Source organism: Podarcis vaucheri (assembly GCF_965113315.1).
Source record: "Podarcis vaucheri genome assembly, chromosome: 9".
NCBI lineage: Eukaryota > Metazoa > Chordata > Lepidosauria > Squamata > Lacertidae > Podarcis > Podarcis vaucheri.
The window spans coordinates 22,946,500-22,966,387 of NC_138767.1; the positions used below are offsets into that span (position 1 = coordinate 22,946,500).

At 46.2% G+C, this 19,888-nt stretch overlaps 2 protein-coding genes across 3 annotated transcripts in view; both read right to left on the bottom strand.

Annotated features, from left to right (window-relative positions):
- Positions 1–4,936, bottom strand: part of LOC309540270 (sodium/hydrogen exchanger 9B2-like) — a 29,196-nt gene extending 24,260 nt beyond the window's left edge. Inside the window, exon 1 of one of the 2 annotated variants that reach the window (XM_082237001.1) lies at positions 4,915–4,936. The gene's annotated coding sequence lies outside the window, so the exon portion shown is untranslated. Of the gene's footprint in view, positions 1–4,086; positions 4,883–4,914 lie in introns of those variants that run through there. The other variant, XM_082237002.1, reaches the window with a different exon arrangement.
- A 245-nt stretch (positions 4,937–5,181) lies between these two features.
- LOC309540266 (sodium/hydrogen exchanger 9B2-like) lies at positions 5,182–19,402 on the bottom strand. The gene is made up of 12 exons (XM_082236977.1): positions 19,203–19,402; positions 17,019–17,118; positions 15,563–15,743; positions 15,282–15,452; positions 13,595–13,737; positions 12,441–12,568; positions 11,197–11,372; positions 10,207–10,313; positions 9,819–9,968; positions 8,157–8,265; positions 6,722–6,858; positions 5,182–5,856 (listed from the first exon to the last, which is right to left on the bottom strand). Exons 2-12 carry the CDS (start codon positions 17,106–17,108, stop codon positions 5,617–5,619), a joined length of 1,632 nt encoding a protein of 543 aa, XP_082093103.1. The 5' UTR covers positions 17,109–17,118; positions 19,203–19,402; the 3' UTR covers positions 5,182–5,616.
- Between the last annotated feature and the right edge of the window lie 486 nt (positions 19,403–19,888).

The window sequence follows — 19,888 nt, forward strand, 5'->3', positions numbered from 1 at the left end:
TGAACATCAGATACAGACTATCCCTTTAAGCAACCCCCTGCAGGTGACCACGATCGATGGCAGGGAACTGTTGGGAGGAGGAGTTAGCTTGCAGACCGTCCCAATGATAATGAGGGTGGCAAGGCACACAGAACTGATAGCGTTTAATGTGGCCACCTTGGGAGGCGCTCCCATTATTTTGGGAATGAGCTGGCTAGCCCTACATGATCCGCTGGTGGGCTGGCATCAAAGAGTGGTTTCCTTCGGTTCAGCACATTGCTTAGAACACTGCAGGGGGGAAAAGGGGTCAGCAGGGGCCCAAGCCACCCTGGCAGGGACTGAAGTAATGGGGAAGGGGAAGGTGCCACCACAGTATGCTGATCTCAGCGACGTGTTCAGCGAGAAGGAAGCTGACCAACTACCCCCGCATAGGCCCTTTGATTGCCAGATCAATTTACTCCCTGGAGCACAGCTTCCTGTAGGCAAGTTGTATGCCATGTCAGACAGGGAAATGCAGGAGTTGCGAGCGTTCATTGACAAGAACCTGAAGAGAGGCTTCATCAGAGAGTCCAAGGCAGCGGGGGGTAGCCCAGTGTTTTTTGTGGATAAAAAAAAACGGACAAGCCGAGACTTGTATGTGATTTTAGGCGGTTAAATGCAGTGACAGAGCCGGCGGCTTTTCCTATGCCCAGGATTGATGATATTTTGACCAGGGTGCGGAAAGGAAAGATTTTTACAAAGCTGGACCTAAGGGGGGCGTACAACCTGATACGTATAAGGAAAGGGGATGAATGGAAGACCACCATGTTCACCCCTTTGGGGGCATTTGAATACCTCGTTATGCCTTTTGGATTACAAACAGGCTCCGCGTGTTTTCAAGCCTTCATGAACCACGTACTGGGGCCTTTGCTCTACAAGAATTGCGTGGCCTTCTTAGATGACGTGTTGGTGTATTCGGAGAATGAGGAGCAACATGTGAGAGACGTCAGAGAAGTGTTGAGCAGGCTGCAAGCCAACAGGCTGTGGGTGAAACTGGAGAAGTGTCAGTTTCATACCAAGGAGGTGGAATTCCTGGGGTACCGCTTGTCAGACAAGGGGTTGGCCATGGACCCCGGCAAGGTTCAAGCGGTGCTGGAATGGAAAACACCCAAGACCAAGAAGGATGTGCAGAGGTTCCTAGGGTTTGGAAACTTTTATCGTAAGTTCATCCGAAACTTCGCCCACCTGACGGCGCCCATCACGGACTGTCTCAGCAGTAAAAAGAAGTTTGTTTGGACGGGGGAGGCGGAGCGAGCGTTTGAGGAACTGAAAAGGGCCTTCGCCTCTGATGAACAACTTCTACATGTGGATTTACAAAAAAAGCTGAGGGTCGAAACAGACGCTTCTGACAGAGCCATAGGGGCGGTGCTTCTTCTGCAGCCGGGGAAGGAGGGGTCAGAGTGGCGACCGTGTGCCTTCTTTTCGCGAAAGCTGAACAAATCTGAGAGGAACTACACGGTGTACGACCGGGAACTTCTTGCGATTCATGAGGCCTTCCGGAGATGGAGGCACCTGCTAATTGGTGCACAACAGAAGGTGCAAGTGTGCACGGACCATAAGAATCTAGAGTATTGGAGAACTGCGCGAGTGCTCAACCAACGGCAGTTGAGATGGGCCCAGGAGTTCTCCAAATTTAACTTTGAGATTTGTTACGTGCCAGGCCCAGAGAACGTTAGGGCGGACGCTCTCTCACGCAAACCTGAATATTTGGAGGGAGAGGGTGCACCCGAAGAGACCCATGTCATTCCAGAGGACCGCTGGGTGTGTGGGGCGGCATTGGTGGGGCAAAGGAAACTGGTAGAGGGAACGGTGCAGGATGAATACGCCCAGGACAAACTCAGGGGTCTCAGGAGGGAGGGAGACAAACCCGGGGGTTTTGAGGAGAGAAACGGGGCGTTGTACTACAAGGGAGCGTTATACATACCTGAAGGAGAATTGAGGGAAAAGGTACTCAAGCAACTGCACGATAGCCCCACAGCAGGGCATTTTGGGCAACACAAAACCATGTGGCTGGTTACCAGGGAATTCTGGTGGCCCAAGGTCAGGGAAGATGTGCGGGAGTATGTGAGAGGGTGTGACCAATGCCAACGAGCCAAGGGGGAGAGGCGGGCACCGGCAGGTTTATTAGAACCACTACCCACGCCGGAAAGGCCATGGGAGGCAGTGGCAATAGATTTCATGACTGATCTGCCCAGGTCCAAAGGGAAAACAGCCATCATGGTTGTGGTAGACCTGTTAACCAAGATGGCCCACTTTATAGCCTGCTCACATGCGGTCACAGCGGAAGAAACCGCTAAATTGTTTGTGGAAAATGTGTTTAGGCTGCATGGCGCCCCCTTGAGGGTGGTTTCTGACCGAGGGAAACAATTTACTTCCAGGTTCTGGAGGAAGCTCATGAGCTTATTGCATGTAGAGGTGAATTTCTCAACTGCCCGTCATCCAGAAACCAACGGGCAGGCGGAAAGAGCTAATGGTGTCCTCCAGCAATATTTGAGGTGTTATGTGAATGACAGAGAGAATGATTGGGTGGAGAAGCTGGCGTTGGCAGAATTTGCCTACAACAATGCAGAGAACGTGTCCACGGGGATGAGCCCCTTTTTGGCTAATCACGGGTGTCATCCCCGAGCCTTCCCAGGGGGGGAAGGGGAGAACTGGAGCGTTCCAGCCGCAGAACAGTTCGTTGAAGAAATGGAAGCGATCCATCGCCAGCTCCAACTTAATTTAAACAGGGCGAAGGAGGAATATAAGAGGCAGGCAGACAAAACCAGAAGGGAAGGGGAAAGCATTAGGGTGGGGGACCAGGTGTGGCTGTCCACCCAAGGGTTACCATTCAAAGGAGGTTGTAAGAAGTTAAGACCCAAAAGGCTGGGCCCATTTGAAGTCACGCAGCAGGTCAACCCAGTGGCTTTCAGACTCCGGTTACCGAACCACATGAAGTTGCACCCAGTGTTCCACAGGTCGTTGCTGTCACCGTATAAAGGGGACAGAGAGGGGAGGGTCAATAGGGGACCAGCTATGGAGGAAAAAGAACACAGCTACCATGTAGCGGAGATTCTCGATTCCAGGTGGAAGGGAGAGCAAGTAGAGTATTTGGTAATGTGGGAAGGGGAGCCGGAGTCGGAAAACACCTGGGTCAGGGCAGAGGATGTAGGTGACGAGGTTTTGATAGAAACTTTTCATCAGAGATTCCCTCGTAAACCCCAGCCAGTGGCGAGGTTCCGGAGGGAATACTTCGCCACCACCGACGAAGAAGAAGAGTTGGAGGGGTTCTCTGATTCCGAGGTGGAGGAGGATTCAGCGAGTCGGAACGAAGACCGATGGAGGGAAATGTTCGAGACATCTGAAGATGAAGAGGATTCTTTTCGGGGTTTCAGCTCCTCACCGCCCAGAGGAGAGAGTAGGGGCGGGGGAGAAGGGGGCCCTGGAGGGGAGGTGGATGTCAGGGAACTGACATCAGAGGAAAGGGAGTTGGTAGGGCTCCCAGAGACTGGGAGAGAGTCAGCAGCCAAAGCAGGGACCAGTAGGGGGAGCGAGGGGTCTCTGGAGGAGGATCTCAGTAATGCTGAGAGAGACGCAGCAGCCCAGGCAGGAAACAGCAGGGGAGAGAAAGGGGTGAGAGACACATCCAGCGAAAATAGCGGGGAGGTGTCAGAAGCAACTGCAGGGAGACCCATGCTTCGCCGGAAGCTGCCACGTCGTGAGTCCAGGAGACGCGTTTCCGTTAAGGAACTTCTTTGCTGGAAGCGCTTCCGCAGGCAGCCACTGTCAGACACTACTAGTGACTAGAGCAGACATGTCTGAGGAGCTCTGTCACACACAGAGGTTTGTGGGGCCGCACAAACTCTGAAGGGGCACAATTTTAAGCACAAGCAGCTAATCATCCCCTGACATAAAACATTGCTAAAGTGGTCAACTACAGAATGCACATTCAATGTAGAAAAGTTAAGAAAAATAAATCTTAAAACATTTCAAAATAAAATATCACTAAAGGAAGCCAAATATAAAATCCCCATTTAGAACAGCATAATTAGCTAGAGAATAAAATATTCTCATAAGCACAGAACATACCTGCTGCTGCTAGCAGCAGCTGTGGAAGCTCAGGTTCAATGACCTGGGTCTGAACTGAGAGACTATCAAGACTATCTCTGGTCTCTTCAGCTGCATCAGCTTTTGTAGATGGAGTCAGTGCGCTGCCCTCCCAGGCCAAGTGGGAGAAGGTATGCAAGGCAGGGAGCAGGTCTTCCAGGATGAAATGATTGAGGGGATTTGACCCACAAATGCAGTTTTCCTGTGCTTTTCCTTTCAAAGCTAACTTGTGGTCTCTCATTAATCAGGTTGTGAGAACGTTGCCACCCCAATAAAAGCTGTTAAGCTCTGTACGTCAGCAGAACACCCCACTGATCAGCTCAGAGGAGAGTCGGGCTGGTGATGAGGTCTTCTCCATCGCAACTGCCTTGTCTTAACAAACAGGGTCTTGAGCAGACTTTGCCCTCATCAAGACTTGATTTTTCTTCCACACTGCCCTTACATGACTTGTAATCCTGTCAATCAGTTTTTTTAATACTTAGAACAGAGGTTTCCAAACTTTTCATTTTGGCGACACACTTTTTAGACATTTTGTGGCACAATAATTCAGTTTTACTAGCAAATCAGAGGTTAAACTAACCTCTTTCCAGTCCTGGGAGGAGATCGGGGAGCATTCACATGATACACCTACACACTGCAGCTGACACATTAACATGTTGCGGCACAGGGTTTGTAAAGCTCTGACTTAGAGCATTACCTCCTTCCATACTTTGCCCCCACATATTTTTGCTGGTACTAATGCTTACATTTACTATAGACTGAAAGTGTACCAAGAAATGGCATTCTGTCTTGTGTGAGAATGGGGAATACCTGTTCTGATGCGTACTGCAGCACACGCACTGCACCATCTAAAAGACAAAGTACATAGGCTTTTCTTGAGAACATTTGTGCAGTTTTTCAAGTAATCAAATAGATTAATTAAAGCTTGAATCACATACAGACTTACCTGCCATTAAAGCTCTGCGGGGCTTACATCTGAGGACACGTGTGTCCAATAGCACTGCAATATTCTGTTATTTGGGCGAAACCTCTATTTAAAACACTGTAATATTTTAGGATATAAGAAAGGAAACTAAATATCTGGTGGTGAAAGTTTATTCCAAAAACTGGGAACATACTGTCTACTGAACATGAATGAGCTGTTTCAAAAATCCAAGATCTCACTTTTAGTTATTTGTTTACATTATCAATCTTGTATACCTTCCTGCTCCAGAACTTTATTAATTCTCAGGAACCACCTCAAAAGTTTCCTTTTGTTGGCACTCATATTCCCAAATCAGACTGATCATATTTCAGCAGTGAAGTGGCATGTCCAAAGGATGTACTCTGCTTGCGACAGCTCTCAAGAAATTCCAAGTCAAGGCTGAGGAGGTTGATTCAATCAATCCATTAGTCCTCTGATTGCAACGTATTCCATGGACTTTCAGACTTCTGCAAGCCACTACGGGACACTGTGATACCTAGACAGTGCAGAGTACTGATTTATATGATTCTGGGGCCATTCCCTGACTCTTACACTGCTCCAGATGTTTCCATTTCTTCTCTTCCTTCATGTCCATGACCATCACTGTTCGTTTCAGTAGCCTTGTGTAGAAGTCGGGGCCCTGCCAGGCCAATGATCAGCGCTCCAATTGGAGCTGTGATCAGGATTCCCAGGAAAGCCACCGTCAAGACATCCATGCCGTATTTCATCTCTGTGTCCTTTTCACCTTGACTTCGGGCTGTATCTAAGGCAACAGAACCAATTGCAGCCTGGCAGGAGACAGAACAACAAAACCATCATTGTGAAGACTCATAGAATTGTAGAGTTGGAAGGGATCGCAAGAGCCATCTAGTTGAACCCTCTGCTATACAGGAATCTCAGCTAAAGCATTCAAGAAAACAGGTTTTTTTAAACCCTCACCTTCTGGTTCAGAGTCTCCCAATGTTGGTGTTATAGGGACAAAAGTGTGAAAAAGAGTCTCATGTGGGGATCCAACAGGTCCTTTCTTATGTAATCAAGCTTTGAAGATACTACAACAGACCTGTCTTCAAAGGTCCCTCTCATGTTCAAATGCTATGATTGATGCAGAATGCACCAACTTGCCTCCTGAGAAATTCATTATCAAAGCAATCGTTCGGGATCATCGCTGGCTTTCAAGAGCCTTAGGAGGACAATTTAAATGATCCATCTATGCTTCTAAAGTTCAGATGGATTAATCTTGACTACCTTTGGTGGCGCAGGGGCCCAATCCACCTCTAGCGATGTGCCCACCTTTATTATGCAACTCGGTTGCTTTCTTTTAATCGAGGGACAAAGAAAAAAGCACCAAGAACTGGGGCAGAACGCTCATCTTATGTTCTTCATGCTGCTGACTCCTGAGCAGGTGCCAAGACACAACCAAATGGAAGCAAACCCATAGCAGAAAGGCTATGCTAAAGCTTCGATTCCCTTTGGTGGCCATGACGTGTTGTGGGTTTGTATTGCTGACTCCTCCAAAATATGACCTATTACTAATTAGTTGCTGCCCAGGACTCGCTCTTGACAGCTTATTAGATGGGCTGAAAATACCTATTTGTAGTAGTATACCATAGTGTTCCATAGCAAAAGATACAGGTCTGTTACTGCATACTGCACCTGGATGGTTGCTTTGGGGATCCATGCCAGTGAAATAAATATTTTCTCCTTGAGGTCAAAGCCGGCACAAAACATCAACAGGAATGTTGTCACAATTCGGACTATCAGTGCAACTCCCAGTGTAGCCACACAAAGCCCTGCAACAGAGAAATATGACTCATTAGCCTGGCCTTCATCTTATTAGTAAGAACAACCAAAGGCATGGGTCAATAGAGACAGGCAGATATTATTCAGATGAAGCAGCAACAGCTAGAAAACCTTTGCAATTGTTTTTGCAAACACAGCCGTCAACAGCAACACTATTTTTACTAATCTGTTGGCATCCTGTCTACCTTCAAAATAAGAACTCAAGGTAGATGTGTTTGTTCATAATAGCTAATTAATAACCTAAAACACCAAGAGTCAAATGAATGCATTTTCATCACCTCTGCCAGATTTCAACTTTGTAAGAAAACAGAAAATGGAAATCTCTGTGCATTGATTGAAGGCTGTAGATCGCTTCCAGATCAGACAAGACAAACACGGAAATAAGATTAAGCAGTTTTGCAATGCAGAGCAAAACAAGACTGAATATCCTGAGAACTCTGGGCCCAAATTTATATTTTACTTAAAATAATTATTGAAACATTGGAGCAATTAAACAAATTGATTAGGACATTATTGGTTGCTAGTAGCTGGGAAGTCAGTTAGGAACAAGTGAGTTCAACTTCAAGGCTGGCAAGTGCTGGTGTCAAATAGTGGCTTAGTCTCTAAGCTATGAATTGGGAATTCCTCAGTTTGAATCTTGCACCTGCTATAAACTCCTTGGATGACTTGTTAGGGAGTTGGTCTCTCCCAACCTCAGTTTCCCAACTATAATATAGCAATAACTGCCACCGACAAACTGGACTCAGGAAAGAAGATCATTACTCCACGGTCTCCACCCATATGATAGAAAAGGAAGAGGTGAAGGGAGCTCGCTTCACTGCCCCTTTCCCTGCCAGAAAGAACAAAACTGCAACAAACACCCTGGAATCCCAATCCATCAACTAGGCTGGGTTGTGTGCATTTTGAGATTATGTTTTTTTTTTGTGTGTGTGTGTGTGTGTGTGTGTGTGTATGCCTGCATTGAAATCAATTCTAAACCATCTTGGGCATCATTGTACCAAATGGTTGGATTTCAGATAAATAAACCAACCTACCACGCAGGGTAGATATAAAGGTTACAAGAACATAATAATGTAAGATTTTTCACATTTTCTTATGAAAAGCTTCCAAGTTTTCCTAGCTTTGGAAGAAGGACTTTGAACTGCCCTGAAACCTCCGGGTATAGGGCAGTATATTAATAATAATAATAATAATAATAATAATAATAATAATAATAATAATAATAGTACCCCTCAAAAGGTGAGCTAGTTAGTTCACAGAATGTCAGTGCTTTCTTTAGGAGACCTACCAACTGTTTCAAGTCCGAGAGATGAAATAGATATTTCAGCTCCAATTAAACCAAACAGGAAGGGTTCAAAGATTTGCCAGGCAACCGCAACAATCTTTTCAACTTTCCTCTGCAGGGGGAGAGCAAAGACAGGCAGCATTGAAAGACAGACAGCATTGCTTCCCACACCAGTATTGGCCTGGGGGGCTGGAGACACATGTAAAATTACCCCTTCAATAATCATATCAAGCATGAATTTTAAAAGCTGTTCAAACCGTGCAAGTTTGATTCTATTTTTATTTATAAAACAGTATTAATTGGCTTTCAAATATGTCCTGGAGGAGCTATTCTGATAACGAGGCTACCCAGCCCCCTAAAGTGGCCTGCAGAAATGTTTACTTGCACCTGCTAAAACATTCCTGTTTAGGCAAGCCTAACCCAGATGCTTAGAAAGTTGAGGCAACCGTAAACTCTTTTTAGTATGGTTTAAAGTAGGGGTTGGCAAAGTTTTTGTGGCTTGGGCCGGTTCACGGTCCCACAGACGATGACTGGTGGGCTGGAGTGTGTGCGCATGCATGGGCAAACGCTATGGTGTGCACAGCTTCCCATTGGCTGCAGGAGCTTCCTGTAGCCAATGGGAAGCCAGCCAGCGTCGCAGAAGGTGATCCTCACTCTGCTCCGCACTGGTTTAGCGCGGCGCATGGGAGCCAACCGAGCAGGTGGGGGGGGGGGTCCATGGGCAGGTTAAACAACCCCCATGTGCCCCTTGGGCCTTAAGTTGCCAACCCCTGGTTTAAAGTATGGTTCTAAGTTTCTCTTCGTTTTATTGTTTTAATTTTTGTAAACCACTTTGAGGGTTTTGGGGTTTTTTTGCAATCGAGTGGTACATACATTTTATTAAGAAGATAAATAAATAATTTCCTGGTTTTTACTCATAAGAGGCACTTGTCTGATGGGCAAAAAACAGGCTGGAAAACCTTTTGCAGGCAGCAAGTTCTGTTCCTCCTTTGCTTGTGCTCTCACCTGTGTGGAATTCCTGGTTGCCAAGGCTTGTTTTTAAACGCAGGGCTGACTTGATAAGACAACTTACATTATGCAAGACACACCTTTTAGAATAAATCCTGGCTGAATTGACATTTTTTTGTGACGGTATTTAAGCCTATTTGTTCAACAGCTTGTTCCAACATACCATTCCCTCTATTTCCAAAGTTTAGAGGCCACTGCTTTATGTAGCCAGAAAACTGCATCAGCTGCACAAGCTGCAGCCTCAGGGCAACGCCAAAGTTTGCAAAAGTACCACCCTGAGCTGCTGCATTTCCTATTGCAACATTTTGCTGCAGCCCCTGCTTTTAATTGTCTATTTTCCTGACTTTCAGTCTCTAGGATTCACTGGCCCTGATCTTGCTCTAGACATTTGCAACAAATAGTGGGACAGAGATGCCCATTCCCATTCTCATTGAAAGATAGACCCAGTCAGTTCAATGGGATTTGTATCTGCATCAAGAGGAGAAAGCCCATCTTTGTGCACTGATCTCCTTTGCTGGCCAGGACAATTGTTTTCAGTGCCAAAGTTAATAATAACCAGCTACTGTAAGGAAATCTTAATGGCATTAGATCTATTTCACAACTCTCATATTTTGGAATCTGCATGTTTTTTGGACAGTGTGTTCACTGAACGCTCACCTTCTCATCAGACCACACCATACCAGCCAGAAATGCCAAGACAATTGTGCAGAGCCCACCGGATCCAGGGAAGCCAAAATACGTGCTGCCAAAAACAGCAAGCACAGATAGACCCACCACAAAGAATGCTCTCTTGCATACAAGGGATGCCTAGGATCAGGAGATAAAAATGGAAGACAGCAGAGAAAAATGTCATGCTACAGATGAGAAGAAAGCTTGAAGAGAATAAAATATTAATAGATCTGCATGAGTGAAAAATCTGTATTATTATTATTATTATTATTATTCACTTTTAAATATTTTCAGCTAAAGCATAGAGAGTTCTTTTTAACCATTCCCTGCTTCTCATGCTCCAAAACAGAGTCTCCAAAATGTTTTTCCTCTTTACCTGATCCTTGCTTGGGAAGTAGCAAACGAAAACTCCCAAAAGGCCACCAGCTACTATACCGACAGCAACTTCCAGCACACCACGAAATATATTTTCAAGGATGGAGCCTGTTTTGGCAAAGCGGAAGAAGGTGGCTCAAATGGATTCTTGAACAATCTCCTTGCTACACAGGGCCATCTTACCCATAGGCGCTAGGGGTGTGGGGCACCTGGCGCCAGGCTTTCAGGGGTGCCAGGCCGAGTGTCCAGGGCCCGAGACCTGAGTCCGGGGAAGAGCCCACCCGTCGGTCGGAGCACCATGGGGGGCTCTTCTGCTGCAGGCGGCTCTGCGCTGTGAGTTTGGGGGCGACCGAGTCAGCGAGATGCTGAGGCAGCCTGCCAGCTCCGCCTTCCTGTGTGCCTGGGACTGGGCAACCTGGGGGAGGGGGCACCGGGTGGATCTTTGCATCGGCACCACATATGTTTAAGACAGCCCTGTTGCTAAGGAACTACCAGAGGAAATATCCAAAGTGGTGATTAGCTTTATACAAAAGGTAGGACTATGGAAGAAAGCCACAGGCATTCTAATATAACGCTTTATGGCAGGAGTGGGCAATCTGTTGCCCTCAGCCACATTTCCTGCAGGTAGCAAGGAGGGCAATGTGGAAAAGGAGGTGTTAATAAGAGAGAGAGGAGGGAGAGGAAAGGAGGAGAATGGAAGAAAGAGGAAAGGCATTGTTGCATCCATTTTTTACTCCAGGCCAGCCTCAAAATTGGTTGCCCCCTCCGGCCTTATGGCAACAGAATTAGCCTCCCACCAGCTTCCACCCTAAAGCACCAGGTTTCACAAGCAAAGGCGAGTGCCACTTCAGATTGCAAGCGGGGTACATTGTGGGTTTTCTTATCCTATGTAAAGCACCCATGCAATTCATCATTTGTATGTAGCAAGCGATCGCATCAATAAGAAAGGCATATTCAAGTGCTCATCGATTCTATGAAGTAGCCAGGATACCTGAGGAGAAGGCCATCCCTAAGCAGGTATTGAAGCCCGTAATAGCCAGGATGTCATCAAAGCTCCCAGCAGCCATGAGCAAGGTGGGGACGCCCTTGTCAACACCATAGCCTCCCGCTTGTAAAATCAGCATCGAGGGAACAACTACAGCAGGGGACACAGCACCTAAAACAAATCTGAACAAAAACACACTATCAACCCTTCATGCCTGTTTGTGGGCACATTTTCTCCTTATGAAATACAAAAGTGGACCTTCTGGATACGAACTTAATTCGTCCCAGGGGTTCATACTTACCCTAAAAAATATACACTTCTGGGTTTGCCGCGTTTGCCCGAAGGTAACGTAACCCGAGGTACCACTGTACTGATTTTCAATGTGTTTTCCCACAAACTGGCTTCCATCCAAACAGAGAAGAAGAATGACCTAGCTGCGTTTCAAGCCAATAATGCGTACAAAGCCTCAGTCTAAGGCAGCTTCCTATGCTTCCTAGAACTGCTAGAATAGAGCACAGATACAGTGGTACCTCGGGTTAAGAACTTAATTCATTTTGGAAGTCCATTCTTAACCTGAAACTGTTCTTAACCTGAGGTACCACTTTAGCTAATGGGGCCTCCTGCTGCTGCCATGCTGCCGCCGCCGCCCCGCAATTTCTGTTCTCATCCTGAAGCAAAGTTCTTAACCTGAGGTACTATTTCTGGGTTAGCGGAGTCTGTAACCTGAAGCGTCTGTAACCCAAGGTACCACAGTACTATTTTACAATGCAGAAATTAAAGAAAACCAAAATATAAGTGGCAGGTGCACTTTCAATCAATGTTTTTCATGTAAGGTAGTTTTAGTTCAAGAAAAAGAAATACATCATTTCTAAGCTGGAAATGGGACGCGGGTGGCACTGTGGGTTAAACCACAGAGCCTAGGACTTGCCGACTGGAAGGTCAGTGGTTCGAATCCCAGTGACGGGGTGAGCTCCCATTGCTCGGTCCCTGCTCCTGCCAACCTAGCAGTTCGAAAGCACATCAAAGTGCAAGTAGATAAAAAGGTACCGCTCTGCGGAAAGGTAAACGGCGTTTCCGTGCGTTGCTCTGGTTCGCCAGATGTGGCTTAGTCATGCTGGCCACATGACCCGGAAGCTGTACGCCGGTTCCCTCGGCCAATAAAGCAAGATGAGCACCACAACCCCAGAGTCGGTCACGACTGGACCTAATGGTCGGGGTCCCCCCCCCAAAAGCTGGAAAAAGCTGCTCACCCTAACATAAATCCCCACCACCAAGGCAGGTGCATGAGAAAGTGAGACAAGACAGCCGCCGCACATGCTTCCACTATGCAGGGCCCCACACTTAATCTTAAGCAGACAGCCTTCAGTTTTTTCAGGGCCTGAAAGACAAGCATATTAACACATCAGCAGCATCAGTGCAGAAGAAACCCCATTGAGTTTTGCTCTGCTCTACTTTCATAATATAGGACAGAAGAAGGGTGCTTGGAGGTAAGGGGTGTGAAGTTCATCTCTTTTGGGGATCAACAGAGGTTCTCACTACAAGAGCAAACAGGGATGGAGAGAAGAGATCAGGATATTATCAAGCGAGCATGTGGAGTTGGAATTGGTGATGGGGAAGAGTACTTCCCCCTGTGAGCTGAGCTTACAATGACCTTGTCCAGAAGCCATGCTAAACCATGGAGCCACAGTGAGCTTATGTGGCACAGCCACAAGAAGTGGAGAAGTCTTCATTTTATATTAACCACTGCTTTCTGTGTCATCCAAACCTGGAGAAACTATGACTGAAACAAGCCAACTTCAAGCCACAGTTCATGAAGCTGGTTTCTTGCGACAAACCATAGTTAAGACTAACCATAATCCAAGATTTGAACAATAGGTTGAACTGTGGTTAATCAAAAACAGAAGCTCCCAATTTCTGCCTCACAACCACACCAGAAGAGGACACGTGAGGGATGTGTGTGAGAGTGTCTCATTCTTTCATCCAAACACAACTCATAGCTTATTAAATTCTGCCATCTGAACATGGCTTAGAAATAGATGGAAATAAGTTATAGGTTCAAAAAGGCCATGAAGTGAACAATCAGTTCTGCATGGGGGTAACAGGCTTCCCCACAAAGAACAACTGTTTTCCTCATGCAAAATTTACAAGAACTTAAGCTTAAACCAAGCCTTATATGAGGAACGGTTTAGGGGATTGGATATGTTTAGCCTGGTAAAATGGAGACTGAGAAGAGATATGATAGCCATCTTCAAATATCTAAAGGGCTGTCACATGGAAGATGCAGCAAGCTTGTTTTCTCCTGCTCTCGAGGCTAAGACCTGAACCAATGGATTCAAGTTACAAGAAAGGAGAGTCTAACTAAACACCAGTAAGAGATATTCAACAGTACCATTTAATGCTCTACCTTTGGGTCAAGGCCAAGGCCAGCACGAGCCAAGATAATGGAGAGGGCGATATTTTTCAGGGCAACTGCCCATTTCACTTTGATCCGGACTATGTTACTGATCAGTGGGACATTTCTGAGGAGAAATCCAACAAGCAGCATTCCTAAAAGGAACAGAGAACGGGAAAACACACTGCCTGAAAAAATTCTGAATAAGATTAGATGCCTTCGCAGGTTAAGCATTCTGTCCTCACAGAAATACAGCCTGTACCAAAAGCTCAAGAGGAAGAATATGAGCCAGTGGTTACAACACAGGGGGGTAGATTAATGCAAATTCCTGAATTTGCAGATCTAATGGAAAATCCCATTTCCATGCTCCTGGCATTCAGTCAAATATGCTTCCCAGCATATAATTTTTCATATTTGTATTCCACCCTTCCTCTTAGGAACTCAGTTTAGGCATACAACAGGTTCCCCTGTATTACCATATTTTTCACCCTATAGGACACACTTTTTCCCCTCCAAAAATGAAGGGGAAATCTGTGTGCGTCCTAGGGGGCGAATACAGGCTTTCGCTGAAGCTTGGAGAGCGAGGGGGGTCGGTGCGCACTGACCCCTCTCGCTCTCCAGGCTTCAGGAAGCTATCAGCAAGCCTGGGGAGCCTGCGGGAGTTCCTGCAGGGCTCCCTGGGCTGCAAATAGCAGCCTGCCACCCAGCGCGTGGGACACCCTGAAGCAGAGCACCCCTTGTGCTGGGCAGACATCGGCCAGCCCCACAAGCTCGGGGGACAGTGGGGAGGCGGAGCGCTGCCATACTGCTGTTCCCCGACCTGGTTTTGGGGGGAAATAAAGGAAAATTCCCCCCCTTTATCCCCCCCCCAAAAAACTAGGTGCGTCCTATGGGATGGAGCGTCCTATGGGACGAAAAATACGGTAGTTTCACAACAATCCTATGGGACAGGTTAAACAAAAAGACAGTGTACCTGATCTGTAAAAGTCACATTGTCAATGGAACTTAAAGTTGATATTCTGTAGATTGGGAAAGTTATCATATGTAGAACTACCAAGTCACTTACTCATAGGACCATGACCTGATAGAATCTACCTACCTTCTCAAGATGTTGCAGAGATTTAAAAAAATTAAACAACATGCTTCAATTTAACTAAAAATAGTACCTCCTCACTCCAAGAGCTTCTTCAGCACCAAGAAAATCTCTGTGAAAGATTTAAGTAGCCTAGAGGATACCTGCACTGTTAACAGAATGGATTCACATCAAGGTTGTCAACTGATTAAAGCTGATCTTTAAGTGAGTAATCACTTGTCCTTTAGCTGATTAATCAATTCAATTTAACAGTGCAAATGGCTTCTTGAGATTCTGTCAATTATTTTTGCTTATTAATTTTTACAGAAGCACCATTTCCTTTCTTTTTAACTCCATATTAAAGAAGTTCTCCAGGAATAATTTAGCCTACCCCCCCCCAAGCAAAAAGCCCACCCATGCCCAAGCAATTAAAATTTGCCATCACCAAACAAAACTGTTCCTCTCTAATCAATTAAAGCTACAGTTGATTAATCTAACAATTAAACTTAACACCAACAGGTTATATAATCTGACTGCAGATAAACCTCCCTGTAATCTCTGCCCTGTCATGTCCACAGATCAAACCTATGTAACAGCAAGTTGATGGCAGGCTCATTGACAACTTACCAAGAAGTGGAGGGAATGGAGGTAGGCCGGGAAGTTTAATGATGCCCATAAATTTACCACCAATTACAGCAGAAAAGAAGAGGAACAAAATTCCGAAGAGGTTCCCACCAGGAAGGCACTCTTGGCCTGTAATGGACCAGGCCACAGCCCAGACCAGCACCATAGCTGCCACTGGAAGAAGAAATAAAGTTGGAGAGGCATGAATATATTTCTTAGCATTTGTGGATATGTTACTAAAATAACTTCACACATTCCTGCCTCTTCCCTTTCTTTTTACATACCATTTGTCACGATTCTGGCAATTATGCCTTGTGGAGGACAGGCACATATTCGCCTCAGTTTCCCTGATGTCTTTGACTCAACCACAGGCTCTTGTGTTTGATGCTCACAGCTGTTCAGCAGAGCAGTCTCTTCAGTTTGCGTATGACCATCAACAGCTTTGGAGTCCAAAATACTGGCTTCCTGAATCAAAACGAGGAAATGCTATCAACGATAACAACCATAATTTGTAGACTTTCACCAAAGTACCAAACTGCCAAGGCTGGAGTCCTTGGCATATTTACAAGGAAACAAGTCCTGCTGAAATTGATGGGGTTTACTTCTGAGTAAATGCATTTAGGGTGGGCTGTGCATTTCTCTGAAGAAGACTCAGAATTTTAGAGCGGAAGGGGATATTGGAGGTCATCTGGGCCAACTCCCTTTTCAATGTCAGAGGTTCTTGAATGTCAACGGAGGGATTTTCAGCAGGAACCCATCTAGATCAGATGTGAGTTGGAAGGGACCCAAGGGTCATCTAGTACAGGCACCCCCAACTCCAGATGTTTTGGATAATAATAATAATAATAATAATAATAATAATAATAATAATTTATGTATTTATTTATATCCCGCCCATCTGGCTGGGTTTCCCCAGCCACATCATCCCTGACCACTGGCCCTGTTAGCTAGGGATCATGGGAGTTGTAGGCCAAAACATCTGGAAGGCCACAGGTTGTGGATGCCTGATCCAGTACAACCCTCTGCAATGCAGGAATATGCAGCTGGCCCATATGGGGATCAAACCAGCGACCTTGGCGTTATCAGCATCACGCTGTAACCAACTGAGCTAACAGCCATGTTCCGGCATGGCAGATTTTTCTTCAAAATAAAAGTGGCTTGCTTAAGTATGATTTTTAATAAGCATGAATAACATAACCTAGAGCGTGCCCCTTAGCAAGAACACAATTGGGCAGAGAAGAAGACCCCAGGACTGAAAAGACAGGTGTCTTGCTGTGCCTCTGGTATAGCAGGTTGAGCACTTGCAGACATCCAATGAAGCAGAATGCTTGAAGATTCAGGACACCCACATTAAGTGTTTATTCACACAGCATATTACATAAACTATGGAATTCACAACTGCAGGGTGTAGTGATTGCCACCAACTTGGATGGCTTCAAAAGAGAATTAAACAAACTGATGGAAGAGAAGTCTATCAGTGGCGTCTAGCCACAATATCTATGTCTTGCCTCCACTGCCAGATGTAGTAAGTCTCCAAATGCCAGTTGTTGGGAATCACAAGTGGGGAGTGTGTGGTTGTACTCTGGTCCTGCTTTCAAGGTTCCCATAGACATCTGGCTGGCCACTGTGAGAACAGGATCATGGATCAGGTGGGCCACTGTCCCTATCCAGCAGGGCTCTTCTTCTTATGTTCTTCTATTCAGGTCACCCATAGTTGTAAAAGATCTGAACCAGCAGTACCTGAGTTACTAGATGCATGGGAATAACATCTGAGTTTGCATTTGCAGCAGGTACTGTTTCCTCACTCTCTGCCACCAGGTCCTCTGGCATTTTGACCAACCTAAGATAATACAACAAGAAGAAGAAGAAGAAGAAGAAGAAGAAGAGGAGTTTGGATTTGATATCCCGCCTTTCACTCCCCTTCAGGAGTCTCAAAGCGGCTAACATTCTCCTTTCCCTTCCTCCCCCACAACAAACACTCTGTGAGGTGAGTGGGGCTGAGAGACTTCAAAGAAGTGTGACTAGCCCAAGGTCACCCAGCAACTGCATGTGGAGGAGCGGGGAAGCGAACCCGGTTCACCAGATTACGTGACTACCGCTCTTAACCACTACACCACACTGGCTCTACCACTACACACAACAACAACAACAACAACAAGTAGAGTTACCTATCAATCAACAAATAGAACTTTCAGGTGTAATAAATCCTACCGGTTCCAGATATTTTTTTATCAGCATTATGACTTTCTGTTATTCATCTTTTTAAAAGAAAGAAAGAAAGAAAATTGCCTTTTCTTGCTTGAGATTCATCAGTGGTTGTCTGCACTAAACCAGGATCGGTGAACCTGTGGTCTTCCATATGTTGCTAGACTATATCTCCACCATCCCTGACCATTGGTCATGCTGGCTGGCCGGGGCTAAAGGGAATTGGAGTCCAAAATCATCTGGAGGGGGGACAGGTTGCCCCCAATCCTGATCACAGGGAAGGTATACACCAAACTATTCCATCTGAGGCATGGAAGGATGTCACCAGTTTTGTATCCGGGAAATTTTTGAGTCACATCATTGGAAAAACAGTGACATACAAATACAAAAGCAAGCAGCAATAAACCCAAATTAGTAAGACCTTTCAAAGTTGTCCAAGGACTACACACTCCCAGCACACGAATGCTCTTTCAGTGTGCAAAAACAAGCTTTTCTAAGCACCAAATGCTACAAAGTAATGAAGACCGAGGGGTCTCTAAATTATATTTCATAGTCCCATAATTCAATGGCAGCTCCCCCACCCAGGTTAATCGTTGTTCTAAGCAGGGGGATTTTTAAAAATCAGGATCATGCCTGGAGAGGAAAGGATTAAATGTGTGCTGCAGTCCTGATTAGAATTGCCCCTTTCCCTTTAAAAAATACTGGTGTCATTGCTAGCTGTGCAAGTAAAGTCTAGGTTGACCCTAGCAGGCCTGCTATGTGGCTTATAGCATTCAGATACCTTGATGGTGAGCATCTGAACACACACCATAGCCCAAACTGTCAGTTTACACAACCTTGCAGGGCTGCTGCTGGTGGAATATTTGAAATTGGGGTGATATGCAGCTATATAATGTGTTACTCAGGGTACACTCACTGAAATGAATGGGAATGACTAAGTAATGTTGATTAATTCTAATGGATCTGAGTAAACCTTAGTTGAAAACTACCCTGGGTGCACCAATGCAGTGTTGACCAGCCACATGCATACATTCTGTACTTAACTGCCTGATGAACTGTAAGTGGCTGGGGGTCACTCTGTTCCTTTGCTAACTGGAGAGTGTTTGCCAAAAAAGACTGATGGGAGCCAGCGCCTGCCAAGCCACAAGAACATGTGCTCATTCTCAAGAATGCCAAGCTGGTTACTGCCAACTCTCTGGGTTCTGCTTTCTGCAACTAGATAGAAACGAAAGGATTGCTGTTCCCAACAAGTCAGAGCAACTGATTCTTAGAGTTGCCAAGGGAGGATGGCACGCCTGGAGCAGCCAATCCCCTGCCTACGTAAAAAACAACCCAAAAGATAATGTAAGGCGCATCTGAGCGCCCACGCCCTTCCCCCGCGCAGGGAAATCTGGTCATCGAATGCTCCTTCCCCTTCCTCTTAGCGGAAAGAAGGGCGTCATCACGCCTAGATTGCCGCTAATACCATGCGTCTGATGGAAAGCTTTCTTTGCCTCGATTTCGTTACATATGTGCAGACAGTATTATATTGATCAAGGTTTAAATGCTTTTAAATGATCGCTTTTTCTATGTTTTAGCGGTTCTGTAAATAGAATAGAATAGAATCGTGGGAAATAAGTCGGCCGATTCCGCGGTGCGTGCGCTTTTGCGCACAGACCTGCTTCCAATTCAGCTCCTGGGGGGTTGAAAGAGGAGGACGCGCGGAATAATCGTGCCTACCTAGGAAAGGAAGAGCCTCAGGCCTTCTAGAGATTGCAGTAAGGCGACGAGGGTGGCTGCTGATCCGCAGGCTGCCGGCTTTCTGCCGCTGCTAGCGGTGGGGGCCGAGAAGGCGAGCTCGCCAAACCGTCCAAAACGCTGCAACAAGACGCGCGGGCAGAGCCGGCTTGGAGACGCCTATGTCGCCTGGGTTCCTTTGCCAAGCCTCCCTCCCAACGCTGGTGGCGCCCTTTTACCCAATTGGAGGGAGCGGGCTGCCAAGCTCCGCTTGCAGGGATCAGATGTAATAGCAAAGCGGCAGCGCGGCGGAAGATACCCCGCACCTTGGAAAGTGCTGGCAGATAAAAGGGAAGCGGACATCTGTTTCCAGGAAGCAACTGGCTGGCAGAGGGCTGGCAAATGCAGCACCGTGAGTGGCAGGATCCCAGTGGCCTATTCCACTTCACAATAAGGGTGCACGCCAATTAAAGGTGGCCTTTCTCTTAAAGCTGCCATTGCGCTCTCCAGACCTATAGCAATTCCCTGCTGTTGCAGCGAGAGGGAGAAACGCTAACAAGGCGCTTTGAAGTGGTTTTGCTATCATTCTTCTTCTTTGGCGATCACTCGTAGCCGAGTAGGATTGTCTTCCATACACATGGTTTTACCAATGAGTCCGTAAGTGACTGTGGAGGCCAATTCTGGACCCA

What these genes read in the sequence shown, in the direction of transcription:
- LOC309540266 (XM_082236977.1), bottom strand. Translation starts at nt 17,108, where the DNA reads ATGCCAGAGGACCTGGTGGCAGAGAGTGAGGAAACAGTACCTGCTGCA. An exon ending in CCATGCATCTAGTAACTCAG is followed by an intron (nt 15,744 to 17,018) that starts GTACTGCTGGTT and finishes GTTTTGATTCAG; the next exon opens with GAAGCCAGTATTTTGGACTC. An exon ending in TCCATTCCCTCCACTTCTTG is followed by an intron (nt 13,738 to 15,281) that starts GTAAGTTGTCAA and finishes TGTTCCTTTTAG; the next exon opens with GAATGCTGCTTGTTGGATTT.